At 47.6% G+C, this 14,688-nt stretch overlaps 1 protein-coding gene across 5 annotated transcripts in view; it reads left to right on the forward strand.

The window, feature by feature from the left end:
• The window catches only part of PLXNB1 (plexin B1), a 79,288-nt gene that overhangs the window by 47,246 nt on the left and 17,354 nt on the right, over positions 1-14,688 (forward strand). For all 5 annotated transcript variants that reach the window (XM_074914375.1, XM_074914373.1, XM_074914374.1 and 2 more), the window contains 11 exons: positions 1,225-1,325; positions 2,000-2,132; positions 2,813-2,969; positions 5,794-5,902; positions 5,996-6,104; positions 6,670-7,530; positions 7,940-8,065; positions 9,156-9,278; positions 11,303-11,396; positions 11,649-11,815; positions 12,839-12,990. In XM_074914375.1, the coding sequence (XP_074770476.1) occupies positions 1,225-1,325; positions 2,000-2,132; positions 2,813-2,969; positions 5,794-5,902; positions 5,996-6,104; positions 6,670-7,530; positions 7,940-8,065; positions 9,156-9,278; positions 11,303-11,396; positions 11,649-11,815; positions 12,839-12,990 (2,132 nt within the window). The remainder of the gene's footprint in view (positions 1-1,224; positions 1,326-1,999; positions 2,133-2,812; positions 2,970-5,793; positions 5,903-5,995; positions 6,105-6,669; positions 7,531-7,939; positions 8,066-9,155; positions 9,279-11,302; positions 11,397-11,648; positions 11,816-12,838; positions 12,991-14,688) is intronic.

Consider the following 14,688-nt stretch of genomic DNA (forward strand, 5'->3'; position numbering starts at 1 on the left):
TTTTTAATCGGTTAAAACCTAAACAAGCAGAAATGTGTGGGAAATGTCTTCAGATAGCAGAGGTATGATTTGACCAGGTGTATAATGTCTTGCAGATGAAATCAGGTTGTATAAGAACCATGCAAGACACACTTCCCTCTTCTCCTGCTTTCTGTAATTCTGTCTGTGCCCAGTGGCAGCTGGAGGAGGAGAGGCATTGCGATGCCCCAGGCTCTTGGGATATTGGTGTCTGCTGAACAGGAAATCCAGCTATGGATACTTTATTTGAGAGGATTTGTGCAACACCAGCTCCTTGAGTTGGGAAGAAAAGGGTCCTCCTAGTAAAGGAAAAAGCAGCCCTTGAGTTACTCTGAAGGAAAGAACAAAAAATGAGAGCATGCTGGAAAACCACTGCTTCTATTCGGCACCCCCCAGTGCACTTTGAGATACTCAGAAATTTTATAACACTTCAAAGGAGTTGTTGAAATATGTGAGTGGAAGAAGATTAGGGAAATCTGAAATACATCCTTAATAGTAATTGTTGTGTCAATTAAAAAATGCAAATTACATCACGTACTTAGCAAAAGTAGTAGGTCAAGGATTAGAAGTTGGTATTTTAAAGGAACTGACAGTGTAGTGATTGAAGTGTAGTCGCAGATTAAAGAAAGGGCAAGAGGCTGAAATCAGCAAGGATAGTAAGTTGGAGTGGAAGTGTTTTGTAAGAAAAACTTACCCCCACATGGAGGAAGGTTTTTGTTCCACATTGATCAAAGCTTGTCAGTCTACTTTCAGTCCAAGTGATAGTTCTGGGCAATAGTGCACATGCATTCAGAGGCCTCGGTTGGAGCTTCTGTCTCCAGGTTCAGTCACCTACATGTCAGGAGAGGTGATGTCCCGTGAGAGTCCAGAAAAGCAAAAGAGTGAATGGTATTCAGTCTGCTATTCTGTGATCCATTTTGTTAAAATATAGTTTTATCACTAAAGTCTCCTTCTTGCAAAAAGTGTCAGAGATAAGCTGTTAATAGCAGTACACTTTGCCTCTGTACAGCCTCATGTTTACATGTCCTTCACCAATATGTGAAATGGCCATTCAGATGGGCTCTGGAAGCATGTTCCCTTTTTCTTTATGCAATATTGGGGATCAAGAAGTTGTTTCAGTGAGCTTGCAGATGACAGGACTTGCTAGTTAGGCAGAAGCAGCCGCAGACCTGTTGCTGTGTTTTCACTGATTTCTTTCTCTGACAGGTGGTAAAGGTTCCCATACTGGAATGTTCCCTGTACTTGGACTGTGACTCCTGTCTGGCACTGAAAGACCCTTACTGTGGCTGGTGTGTCCTTCAGGGACGGTAAGATAGATCCTTGTTCACCTACAAGGATTTGGGAGGGATAGCCCTTAAGGCTTGTCTCCGTTTACGCTCTTCCATATGTCTGTATGACTGGATTTAGTTTATTTTCAGTTCCTTGATGGGATAGTTTGACCTACCATTCGTATGTCCTCCTCCCTAAAACACTGCCAGCAGTCACAGTTGCACACAAGAGTATCTTTCCATTGCTTTTTGGGTCTTTGCTCACTACTCAAGGCTCCTGTCCAGTTGATTTCAGCCTAGGTTTAGTCTGACTGCAGCTCAAACTGCCTCGTTTCAAATGTAGAGAAACTATCTTACCTCTTCTGGTGTCACTCTCTAATTTAGCATTCCTTCTGACATCTTGCTCCCCTGCTGATGATGTTTAATGAGACATGGTCTATTCCAGTGTTTCTGCCTGCTTTCTGGCTCTGTCTCCCTGTAAAACCCTGTAGGATCTAGTTTACAACCCTTGAAGCCCAAAAGCACTTTCCCATCTATATTTTGGCAACTAGTTCATCCTATTATTGATGGTGGTGGGACGCTGGGATTTCCATGGCTTGTGTAGCAACTTCCCCAAGACTCTAGCAAGGCGTGAGTCAGCCAGCTTGGAAGCCACACGTGTCCTGCTGGGGCTGCACAGATCCCTCACAGGGCTTCTTGCTCTTTCCGTGCAGGTGCAGCCGTCGCTCCGAGTGCTTGCGGTCCAGGTTGAGTGAGCAGTGGCTCTGGAGCTTTAACTCTACACAGCAGTGTCTGTCTGTCCAGTCACTAACACCAGCCAATATCAGCAGAGAAGAAAAGAGAAATGTGAGTGGAGATGATCCTCTGATGATGCTCAAGCATGTAGAAAGTCCCCTGCAAACTGTGAGGAGTCGCAAGTCTTCCTGTTGCTTTCAGTAGGGTACTGAATCACTGAGCCTTAAGGCACATGTTGTCTGCCTCATAAGCTTGGTTGTATCAGGAGATAATTTTATTGTGTTTTCCCATAAAGCTAAATGTCCTTGCCTGCTAAGAGATATTGTGGAGTATTTGATGGCTGCTTGGGTGGGGTCCCTCCTTGGCTTAGTATCTATAAGGTGTCCATGTCCGTGGTTTCACAGTGTTTCTGACACTTGCTGTCAGGAAGATCTGGAAGGAGCTACCCAAAATTATGGCTTCAGTCTGGCATCTGAGAGCTGGCAGAAAAGCTAAGAAGGTGCTACAGTGTTTTGAAGTCTGTCATTGTGTCAGGAGGTGGCAAGAATCTGTCTTTTGCTAGAGACTTGAGCAAAGGGGGAAGTTGCCAGTTGCTTGGTGGATGCCAAGTTTGGGAACAGCAAGAGATGATGAATGAAACAGTCACTCCTAGAGGCGTTACAGGAAATTGGGTGTGTATGTAGATAACTACTTTATGGGGCTCTTGCTTTGAAAAAACAGAACCAGAAAATTAGATGAAATAAAGAATTGGTAGAGGGCAAATTATTTATTGGATATTATTGAATTGGTAGATATTCCTGGCTATCTCGGACTTGCCTTCTCTGCATGAGGAAGAATTTTACTCATGTTACTTTGAAGATTATGAAAGCCCAGCAGTTCTGACAGAGTCAGGAATCATGTGTCCTTCTCCAGATCCCAGCCAAGCACCAGCTCTGTCAACAGGAGCAGGTCAGTGAAACACTTTAAATGGAGCATGATAGCTCTGATAACATTGTTGGGAGAAAGTATGTTGTAGGTCCATCAGATTGCCAGGATTAACAGCCATGAATGTATGTAGTCTGTTAGCAGGTGTTCATTTCATTCTGTCATAATATCTCTTTGCTTTCTACTTGTGTGTCACACACATCCTGTGCTATTTTGGGCTGTTGCCAAATTCCAATGCCAAATTCTGGTAGTTGGAAAGGAGATCCTGCTTGAAGGGTTGTATGCAAATCTGAGTATGATCTGAAATGCAGTCTAGAGTGGTGGCTGGTTTGGCAGCTTTGTCATAAATCTGGAGAGAGAACTCTCTTAAACACTGCTTTATTATTTAAATCAAGCAAAACGCAAACCTTCTCAAAATCCACGTAGTTGTGAGAGAAGGAAGTACACGTAAGGAAAGGCAAGAAGAGACTCACAGTCCTTAAAGTTGGAAATGAATCTGCAATGCGACATAACTGCAGAAAATATAGTCAGCCTTCTATTACTGTGAAGAATAACTGGATGAGTATTGCTAATTGGCCACTCTAAAGAACCTGGAAAACTTCTCAGTTTATAGGATTTGCATTGGATTTTACCCAGCCTGTCAGTGTGAGCTCTGATGAGCTGATCTCTTTAAAGAGCTTGTTCATGTGAAGTAAAAGGCAGGTGCTGGTTGGGAAGCATTCCACACAATCCACCTCAATGGCTAAACAGATTTTCCATGCAAGTATGCAGCTGGCTAATAGGTCTGAAGCAATCTCCACGGACATAACACGATGGCAGAACCCAGCTAACACACTCATTCAATCTCAAACTCCTTCATTTTCAGTATTATTTACAATATTATGTCTGGCTTTCACACTGCCTTAGTCAGGATCAAACTGACCGGGTCTCCATTCAGGGTGGTTGGGCAAGGGCTTCCTTCACACACTGCCACCGTGGGCAGAGAGGGCAGGGTTGGCTTCCCTGTGTAGTTCTGCAAATGTGGGCCTGAATTTAAGCACAGTTGTGAAAAATCAGTGTAGATAAAGCCACAGTCTAGTTCTTATTATTCCAGGCTTTAGATATTTTTACTGACTTCTTTGTAAGTCAGTCTTATTTCAGGGCTCCATGGATGCTTATGTTACTTTAATACTGCATCTCTGAGGTGTAACAGGTTGCTTCTGTATTCTAGCCTAAACTTGCTCACGGATGGCTTGTGTCTGTTTGATTTTTGTTGTCCTTTTGCTTCCACAGCTCTTATCCCACTCAGGGAACTACAGCCAGGCATTGTTAGCACAGAGGATTGTCGTGTCAACTCTGCCAGTTTTTGGTACTCAGACTTCCTCTCTTGCACTGTATCGCTAGCTCTTCCCTACACGGCTTCTGTGTTCTGCTAAGATGAATTTGAAGCTGGTAACCAGAATCATACACTGTGTTCTCAGGTCTCTAGATACCAGCACTTTTCTATTCCTACTTATATTTTTCTCAGCTCACTAAAATATTTGTCTTTTTTTCCAGCTTTGTTTTAAAGGTTGCCTACCAGCTCATCTGTCATTTTAAGCTCTTGAGCTCCAAGTTGATAGCAGAAACTCTTGCTCTCAATTTGCAAGTGCTCGACCTCATCTTCTGTACTGTTGAACAGCATTATTGGCAGCCATGGGAAATAATGACCTTTTGGGAGAAAGGAATATTTATAAATATGGTGTCATAGCCCTGAAATCCTGGAAGGTGTTAGCCCTTCCACCACTGCCAAATCAATCACCCCTGTGACAGTGATGGGAGTTGACAGGACTGCAGTGACTCCTGCCTCCAGCTGCATATGATAGCCTTATTTCCTCCTAATTGTGGGTTTTCATACACACCTCATCATCAGCTGTTTTACCTGCATACTGCTTTGTTTGTCATCTTATCAGAAACTCAGCTTAGGCCCTGACTGATCTTTCACCAGACATGTTAATTGTTTTGTTGTGAATAGAGCTTGCTTGCAAGAGGAGGTCTGAATTCTGCGAGAGGAACAATGGACAAACTGCTTTTTATAGCAAACTGTCCTGGAGAAATGGCAGCTTCTGGAGTTGAGCAGAGTGTGCAGTATGTTCCCATTGTTTGGACAACTAATACCCAACTCTAGGGTTGGGGGCATTTGTCTGAAACAAGATTAATTAGCTGGTTTAGTACTGTCGTATGCAAAATGTCTCTTTCAGGCTCATGTTATCAGCTGCAGTAAGTTTTGACCATCTCTGCAGCTGTTTGGTCTATCCAAAACCAGTGATAACAGTGATAGTCTCTTCCCAAAGAGAACTGGGCTATCCTGAGGCTTATAGTTGACATGAGGTCTGGATTCAAAGCAGATAAACCTTCAGTCATTGCTAGTGAGATTACGAGTCTTATAAACCTCTTCACTGACTCACTTCTTAGTCTGGACATAGAACAAAGCTCTCAAGGTGAAGGCAGTATGTGAAGGACACGTCAGTTCTAAGGGTTTGGTTTGCCTTTGGATAACAAAAGAAGACAACAGCTTTGAGCCTGGAATGTTACGTCTTCCTCTAATACAGAGATGACAGTGGAATTAGAGCAGATAAAGACAGAGGGATCTTGAGACTAGTCTTCCTTCCCATGGGTTGGAAAGAGTTGTCATAAACTACTCCTGACAAACTTGTCCAACCTGTTTTTAGTGTCCACAGAGTAATCCAGCGATTGAGATGCTAGAAGCACGGAGGGGAATCTGTCTCTGTGTTTTGACAGTCTCTTTCCTAAAGCATCCTGTGTCTCTTAACAGTATGGCAGACTTATAGTGGCTCCATTTCTAAGAAATTTTTATTTTCATTTTCAGATCATGTCACCATAAAGCTCGTAGTGCGTTTCCATGACATCTTCATTGCTTCTGTGGACTTCTCTTTCTATGACTGTGCTGCAGTGGCCCTGCTGTGGAAATCGGCACCGTGAGCACCTGCTTTTTCTTGTCTGTAGTTATAGGGAGGGTGGCTGTCCCTTCCTGGGTCATTTTAGAAGCTGCTTTTCTATCGTTGTTCCAGGTGCCAGAAGTGTGTCAGCAGTCTCTGGGGATGTAACTGGTGCATCCAGCAACATCTCTGCACCCACAAAGCAGCCTGTGAGGAAGGAACCATTATCTACAATGAAAGGGTGCGTCTCCTACCCAGTCCTAGTCCTATGTGCTATAACAGCCTCAGTGAGTTGCAGTGAGTCAGATCTCAGGTAAAATAGCAAGGAGGAGAGCTGTTGGAGCAATGTGTCCCCAGTGTTACAAGGTTTCTGAGGAAGTGCCATCCGATGAAGCAGGTCACCCTTCTCCTGGGGTTATCCAGCCTGTGTTTTCAAAGCAAGGGACAAGAGCAAGCTGGCAGGGAGGCTGCAAGTGGGGAGTTGGAACAGATGCCCGGTTTGTGGCTGCCACAGACGGCCTTGTAGTTTTGTGGGGGATGAAGGCAGGCAGACCGCCCTCTGAGCGGAGGCAAGCACAGGCATCTGTAGGAATAAGGAATGTTGCTGAATCTTCTGTGCTGTGACCATTCCCCAGTCCTATCCCAAGACAAGGTGGCACGCGATGCAGCTCTCATTGAAATTCAGAGGCTGAAGCAGCCTCTTGTGAACGCTGCTATGGGAAGTAATATAGAGTGTTCTTCTGCTTGGGTTTTATTCTGCTCAGTTTCTTTCTCTCTTCTCACCCCACCATGTTGTTCTTCTCTAGGCCCAGATCCCAACCTCAAGTGTGTTTCCTTCTTCAGCAGCTCCCCTCACCAAGTCCTCTACCACAGCCCCAACCACAGCCACAAAACCCATCACTCCTCCCGTGCGTGTGGTACCGAGCACAGTGCCCCTCACAGAGCCCAACCCCATCACGCTCTCCGCAGCCTCGGACGCGACGACTGAGCCTACAGAAACTCTCAGCTATACCTACTTAACTCTTTCAACCGAAGCAGCCTCACTCCAGGCCATCACAGAATCCCCTCTACCACCACCAGCAGACAAACCTGCTGTCACTGTGCCGGAGACAACTTCTCCCACTCCATCTGTCCTCACCAGCCCATCCAAAACCCTGGATGACGCAGCCTTGCCCACTGAAGAGCCAGCCACAGCCCAGGAGCCACGGCACACCAACCCTCCCACCACCCCAGTGGATAGCCCTCTGCCCACATCTGCAGCAGCAGCAACGCCTTCCCCTCATGTCACCAGTTTCAAGTGGCCTTCGAGTTCTTTTCCTACCGCAGAGGCACTGACATCTGCCATCCCATCTCCCCAAACACCCAGCCAGGTGCCGGGGGGCCCTGTTGCCTCTGATGACTCTCCCGGTTTACTGGGAACTGAACTACCTGTTTCAGAGCTCCCATCATCTGCTCCTCCAGACTGGGTGCTGGAGGAAGACACAGAGCTCCAGGACACGGAGGGCTGGATGGATCTGTCACAGGCTGAGAATGATACATCTCCCTTCTCAGCTTCTACTCTTCTGTCGGGTGATGGTGATTCTTCAGAGAGGGATGTCCCTGACTTTCCCAGGATCCTCCACCCGGATCTCGACTATCAGTACGATGCCCCTGAGTTTTGGGAGGAAGTAAGTTGCCGGGCTTTAGAATTCACAGTCTGAGGCTCTAACACTTGGCAATTTTCATACAGATTGCTGGTCCGGTATTTCAGCACACAGGAGAGGTTGTGCCCTCTGAAGGCGGAGCAGCTGACCTCTGTAATGTGCAGAGTGAGAAAGGACAGCTTGAGGAAGAAAAATGTATGTGAGGTTCCTGGGTCTTGTAGAAATGGCTTGAAGGCAGCAGCAAGGTGGCAGCTGCTGTGATGTCCAGCATATTCACAGCTTTCTGCTGTTCGCCTCTTTGGGCTCTTGCATTGCTTTCTTGTAACTTCATGATAAAGAAGCACAGCCGTGCCTTCATCCAGGCCGGGCTTGGTTCTCTGTTGGCATGTTAGGCTTTGATTCTCTTTCTCTAAAGACCTGTGTTTGTTTTCAGAGTGAAGAGCTTAGCTGGGGTCCAGATGCATGTCCCTGTGTGCAGGGAATCCAGGGATCATCGTTGTTTCCAGTCAATGTGGCAAGGAAGATAACCCTGCTGGGAAAGAACTTCCACCTCTACCAGGTAGTCAGCTCAATGCCATCAGCATCGAGAAACTGTATTAATGCAGAGCACTGTTTGGGCTGCTAAAAATACATGTAAGACAGTTGTGGCTCTGCCTAGGTTTCTCCCGTTTGCAGAAACACCTAGAAGAATGACCTACTTCTGTGAATAAAGAATTATATCTGGATTTATTGGTGGGTAGGAGGTCACCTAGAGAAAGGGAGAGTACAGGTGCGCATCAACCTTCTGGAGAAGATCTGCATGTGTTTGGATTAAATTGCACCTGTGCTGCACCGTAGATGGTAGTTCTTGGAATAACTTCCTGCTGAATCTCTGCTGATTGTTTGTGTCTCCATCAGCTAAAGATAAGCCATCTGTTCCCTTTCCTTCCTGGCATGCTCCTGTTAACGCTGCTATTCCTGTTGTACCTGAAACTTCTGCAATGGGGAAAACCACCCTTGAAAGCTATGTTTCTTGGGTGTGCCTCTGATAAAAATTCTCTTTCCTTCTCAAGACAGAAGACTGATTTAGTAATCTTTTACAAAGAACCGCCTCAGAACACGCAGCCCACAGACTAATTGTTACTTTATATGTTAAACCTGATATACTGCACTCCTCAGAGGAGCAGAGCTGGTTACAAATGCATATCCATCTTTTTTTTTTTTTTTAATAGGAAATGTCTAAGCAATTCAGTGGAAGACTTACAGGAAAGAGAGAAGAAAAATACACTTAGTGTTTTTTGAGGGGCACTGCCCTAATCTGTGTACTCTTCATTTTCAAGCTAATGTTTCACAGAGATACACAGCCATAACCAGTCTCAATTGTTTTTTTTATTCCTCCTCCTGTGCTGAGTTCTTACCACACTGACATACACGTGCTCCCTTCTAGGTGTTTTGTTTTGAGTTGGTTTACCTTTCATACATGGAGGCAGTGACAGCGTAGAGAGCCCTTGAATATAGCATAGAGTTGGCATAATGAAGGGAATGAGAGGAGCATGCTGCTTGCCCAGTAAGTGGCTTGATAAAAGGTCCTGGGAAGGCAGGAGTATGCTGTCACGTAGCAGGAAGCTCCGTAGAGTTGAGAAATGGTGCCATGTGTATCTTCTCTGCAGGACCAGCAGTGGGATTATGAGTGTGTCCTGAATTTGGAGGGGAGGACAGTGGTGATGGATGCTTATGTGGAAGGAGAAGAAACAAACCAGTCCCTCTGTTATATCACCTGCCAGATGAACCAGGTGAGTGCTTGGAATACGATGCCAGTTCAGAGTTCATGCTGCTGCTGGTTTTGTTCAGCAAACTCTTTGGGGGTGTCCTGGTTTCAGCTGGGATAGGATAAACACTACTGGTCAGCAGCTAAAAACATCTGTGTAGTACCAGCATTATTCTGATAATAATAAATCCAAACCACAACACTATTCCAGCCACTAGGAAGAAAATTAACAAAGACAAGGATTTTTCAGCTTCTCATGTCCTCTAAGGAAGAAGGCTGGAGGGGCATAAGAAATTGGGAGGGGACACAAAAAGGACAGCTGACCCAGACTGGTCAAAGGAATATTCCAGGACATATGATGTCATGCCCAGTATATAAACTGGGGGGAGCTGGGTGGGAGGGGTGGATGCTGCTCAGGGACTGGCCGGGCATCAACCAGCAGGTGGTGAGCAATTGAATTGTCCATCACTTGTCTGTCTTGGCTTTTATTTCACTCTCTTCTTGTTATCTTCCTTTTTATTACAATTATTATTATTACTACGACTATATTTTTATTTCAATTATTAAATGGTTTTTATCTCAACCCATGAGTTTTATTTGGTTTTGATTCTCCTCCCCATCCCATCGTGAGGGAGAGGAGTGGGCGAGCGTCTGCATGGTGCTTACCTGGGGTGAAACCACCAGGAGAAAAGAGCTTTTTTTTGCCAAAATATTTGTAGAATATTTAGCAGTATGGGGCCCTCACCTGTGGTGCTGCTGCCTGACAGTACTGGTATCTTCAACGCAGAGAAAGATTGCGCCGCCTGAGCCCCATGCCCCGTTGCTGCCTGTGCAGTAGCACAGGATGATGCCATCTCTCATTGCACCCTGCCAGGACGCCACGTCTGCTTTAGCTCGAGGCACTGTTGTTCGTGGTTTTCTGGATTGTGACTTCTGTGAGGGTGGTTCTTTTGGGAAAAGAAACATGTTATCAATACCTGTTTTGTTCTTAGTGACGGAAGCTAGCTGGGGATGGTAAGATTAACAGGCAAAATTAAAACAGCCATGTACATTTCTGGATGATGTGCGGGTTTTGCTTAGGGCAAGATTTGCAAGCAGTGGTGACATTTTTGGTTCACAAACTCGTATAGTTAAGGGAGAGGAACAGCGTACGCTCTCGTGCACACGAGTCCTGCAGAGCAATTGCAATCCTCCATCTTTAGCTCTACTGAATGGCAGAAGGGCCACCTTGAGCAGTTGGCTTGCAGACAGGAATTAGCCATTTAGAAATGCAGTTAGGAAGTTAGGTAAGTATTGTGAGCACGCATTTATTTTTGGTATTCCTCCTGCTGAACCAGTGCCTGCTGCTTTTTCTAGATCAGAGTTGTGACTGTGTGAACCAGTGAGGACAGGCCTGTGCTGCCACTGCCCCAGCTAGTGCTGCCTTGGCTGCATTCACAGCCCCATGTAGGCTGTATGTGCTGGTGCACTTTGCAGGATGGATGCTGATCTTTTTTACCTACTCAGCTGGCTTGTTTGTGCCTCTCTTAAGACCTTGATGGTCTTTGTGGGCCCCTCACCCCAAAAAGGCCATTGAATGACTCGAGTGTGGCCAGAGAAGGGCAACGGAGCTGGGGCAGGGTCTGGAGCACAGGTCTGCTGGGGAGCGGCTGGGGGAACTGGGGGGGTTCAGTCTGGAGAAGAGGAGGCTGAGGGGAGACCTCCTGGCCCTCTGCAACTCCCTGCCAGGAGGGGGCAGAGAGGGGGGATGAGTCTCTGGAGCCAAGGCCCCAGCGCCAGGCCCCAAGGGAATGGCCTCAAGCTGCCCAGGGCAGGGTCAGGCTGGCTCTGAGGAAGGATTTCTGTGCAGAAGGGGCTGTTGGGCGTTGGAATGGGCTGCCCAGGGCAGGGGGGAGTCCCCGGGATCCCTGGAGGGGTTGAAGAGTCGGGCTGAGCCAGCGCTGAGGGATCTGGGGGAGTTGGGAAGGGTCAGGGTGAGGGTCATGGTTGGGCTGGAGGAGCTGCAAGGGCTTTTCCAACCCGGATGGTTCTGTGGTTCTGTCTTTGCAGTACAGTTACACAGCGCCCCAACTCGAATTCAACGCTGTGGTGTTTGTGCAGAGGCGACAACACCTTCGAGTGGACAGTGCTGCAGATCTTCATGGTAGGAATGCAACACCTCCCTGGCAGAAAAACAGCAGATGCCATGGAAGAGGATTGAGAAATCCGCAGATGAGGCTTTTTGCATCTGTAGTAGCCCTATGACAGGGAAACTACAGAAAACATACAGCCTCGTTTCTGTTGCTTGGCACAGGGGAGGGAGGAGGAGATGGTTCTGTGCAAGATGCCAGGTTACTGAATTATTCTGTTTCCTAGAGGATGTTTGTAGATGCCTCTGAATTTTTCTCCTTTGCAGTGACTTTTTACAACTGCTCTGTGGGACACACCGATTGTAGCCGCTGCCAAACAGCTGACTCAAAATACAACTGTGTGTGGTGTGGAGGTGACAACCCCAGTTGTATCTTCAGGGGCTCCTGCAAGGAAGAGATAGAAGACCTGTGTCCAGCACCTCTCATTCACTCTGTGAGTAACTTGCTAGTGTACTGCACCCGGGGCGAGGAGGATTCCATTCTCCAGTTGAAATCAAAGGGCTACAAACTCAGAGGGTGAACAGTGCAGCTTCAGGCCATCTGGAGAGCAAGTTAATCCTATTCTACTGTGATCCCTCGGTGTGAGGATGCTAAACCTTTGTGCTGGGCTTTCAGTTTGCTGATAGAGAACAGTGTGGAAGGATGCATTTGTATCTCCTGAGCTGAAACTGGCACACCAGAAAGAGCAGGGGCTGGGAAAGGGTCCACAGATTGCATCCTCCAACTGTCCCAAGCCAGACCCTGAAACAGCTTGACCCAGCTGAGCCTGGGGCAAAGGAGGGTAAAACCTAATGATAATGGCCCAGCAAGGATGGGAAAGGCATGACAGGTTACTGGAATTAAATATTTTTGTCTGTTTATTTTAAATGTTTCTTGCTAACTGCCACATGACAAGTGTCTGTAGCCATGTGTCCCTTTTGCTGTCAGCTTGTCCTCCCTCCGGTGGCACATAACATCCATGTGCTGCATCTTGTCTTAGTTTACCTTGGATGCTGCTCAGGGACGGAGCTTTGACGTTTGTGCAGCATGCAATTCATTGTCGTACTGATGCTGAGGGGGGAATGGTGCTTGCTGCTTCAATACTAGTAACATGTACTGGCTTGTGCATTCCCACTCTTCAGCAGAAATGCCCTACGGAGTGGTCAGCGTGTTGATGAGAAGGCAAAGCACGGCAGTCCTTGCCTTAGGAGTCCATAGTGGTTTATCACCTCTGGGGGGGGACTGCTGGCAACAGTGAGGTATGGGAAAGAGGCTCCGACTGTGCTGTTCTTTATGGCCTTTCTTTTGATGAGGGTGCAGCCTGGTACTAGTCCAAGCCAGCAAAAGTCCACAGCAGTGACCCGACCAGGCGGAGTTTGTAATGGGGCAGTTGAAGGGCCCTGTGCTGTAGATCAGCTGCCAGACTGCAGAGGTCTGAGATACTGTGACATTTACACATGCGCGGATGTCTTTGCAGGTGTACCCCCTGTCTGGACCAGTGGAAGGTGGCACTAGAATCACCATCACTGGCTCAAACCTCGGGCAGAAACATCAAGACATTGCAGAAACTGTCACTGTTGCAGGAATTCCCTGTGCCGTAGATGCTCAAGAGTATGAGATCTCTAGCAGGTAGAGTATCTGTGAAACCACCTCCCAAGGGCAGGCGCTGGCTTCTCCCTTGGCTGCTGACACCAGCCTCAGATGTTGTTGCCTTTGCTGTAGCAGGTACTGAGCCTTGCTCGTTCCTCAGGGAGTGCCCCTGAGTCACTGATGAGTTACTCAGGCAGTGACCTGGGAGAGAGAAGGTTGTGTCCGAGGCGATACAACCAGCGCTGCCGTATCCCGACCACGCTGCCAGCACGGAGCCCACAGGCCAGCCAGGTCAGGGAGTCACAGGCTCAGAACCATGCGGTTTCATGGGTGTCTCTCCCAGCCATAGGGTGATTTCAAAAAGTAAAGGTTGTGGCTTGTGCAAGTGTCACTGGTAGGAAAATATCCTGACTGTGTTAACACAGGGTGAGGATGGGAGCGTGTGGTTGGAGGTACGGCACAGATTTTTCCCTCTGCTTGAGTGGGCACACCCTTAGACTGTCGTTCTTGCCAGCCAGACTTCCACCTCCCAGGAACAAACCCAGTGAAAGGACTCTCAACCAGGGACAGATCAGGGAGTCCTGGTGGGCCCCATGCCACTCTTCTGGTGGCTGGGAGTGCCTCGCAGGTCACAGTGCTTGTAAAATAGTGCCTAGGAGGAGGATGCGAAGCAGAAAGACCTGACCTGCTGAATCCAGCTGATGTCGGTGACAGAGAACTGGGTAGCTGCTGTGTCTGGCCAAGGCAGGACCATCTAACACGGCAGTGTAGTGAGAGGTGTGACTGGGGGGTAGCTAGGAAGCAAGGAGAAAGGAATACCTGTGTAGTTGGCCTGTGTCAGGGCAGGTAGGTGGGAGCCTTGGACAAGGGAGGGAGAGGAGCCAAGCAACCAGCAGGAGAAGAAGAGAGCAATTGTGAGTAACCTCTCATCAGAGCTGTCACAAACCCATTTTTCCATTCCATGGTAGCAGTAGTTGTAGCACCCTTCCCTCTGGGAGTCAGGTAAGATCCTGCTGGGAAATGGCCTGCTGTGTTGAGCAGTGTTGTCCTGTCTGTGTGCCTTGTTTGTCTGGATCCATCTGCTTTCTGTTTTCATTCTAGAGTTAGAGCTTAGTCTTCCTGGGGCGTTAGGACTGTCTTTGTTCCGCATCTGTAAATCACCTGGCATCACAGGGTCCTGGCTTGGGACTGTGCTGCCAAAGTCCAAATTCCTTAGCCTTTTTGGTTGAGGGGATATAGCTATGAGCCTGGAACCAACTCCTGAGCAAGGCCCAGACAAAATTGATCTCCTACTGTGTAGGAAGGCTGGGAAGTCTCTTGCAGAGTAGTTTTTCTGTGAGCAGGTCAGTGCTGTACTGTGGGATTCCTTGCTGCCCCGTTCTAAGTACAACCTGACTTTTCAACTGGTCAGCATCTCCCATACCAAATTATGGCTGGAAAAAGAGCTGGGAAGAATGGGTGTGGCAGATCAGGGGAACTGGTTGAGCCCAGGGGCCACTGGCTGAAGGCCAGTGCCAGCTAAACCTACAGTCTTGAGTTTTCTTCTTCATCAGATGCAACGCTGTGTGGAATGACCCGCTGCTAGCCTGGGGTCGCTCCAGATGTGACTGACTGGATCAGCTCTGGGCAGCAGCAGAGTTCTTGAACTCCTCATGTATCTGTGATACAGTGGGCTTCACCCTGTCTGTCCCAGAAGGAGTAATTATGGATAGGATGGGGCTGTTTGGAAATGCCCCC

Source organism: Athene noctua, chromosome 10 (genome assembly GCF_965140245.1).
Source record: "Athene noctua chromosome 10, bAthNoc1.hap1.1, whole genome shotgun sequence".
Classification (NCBI taxonomy): domain Eukaryota; kingdom Metazoa; phylum Chordata; class Aves; order Strigiformes; family Strigidae; genus Athene; species Athene noctua.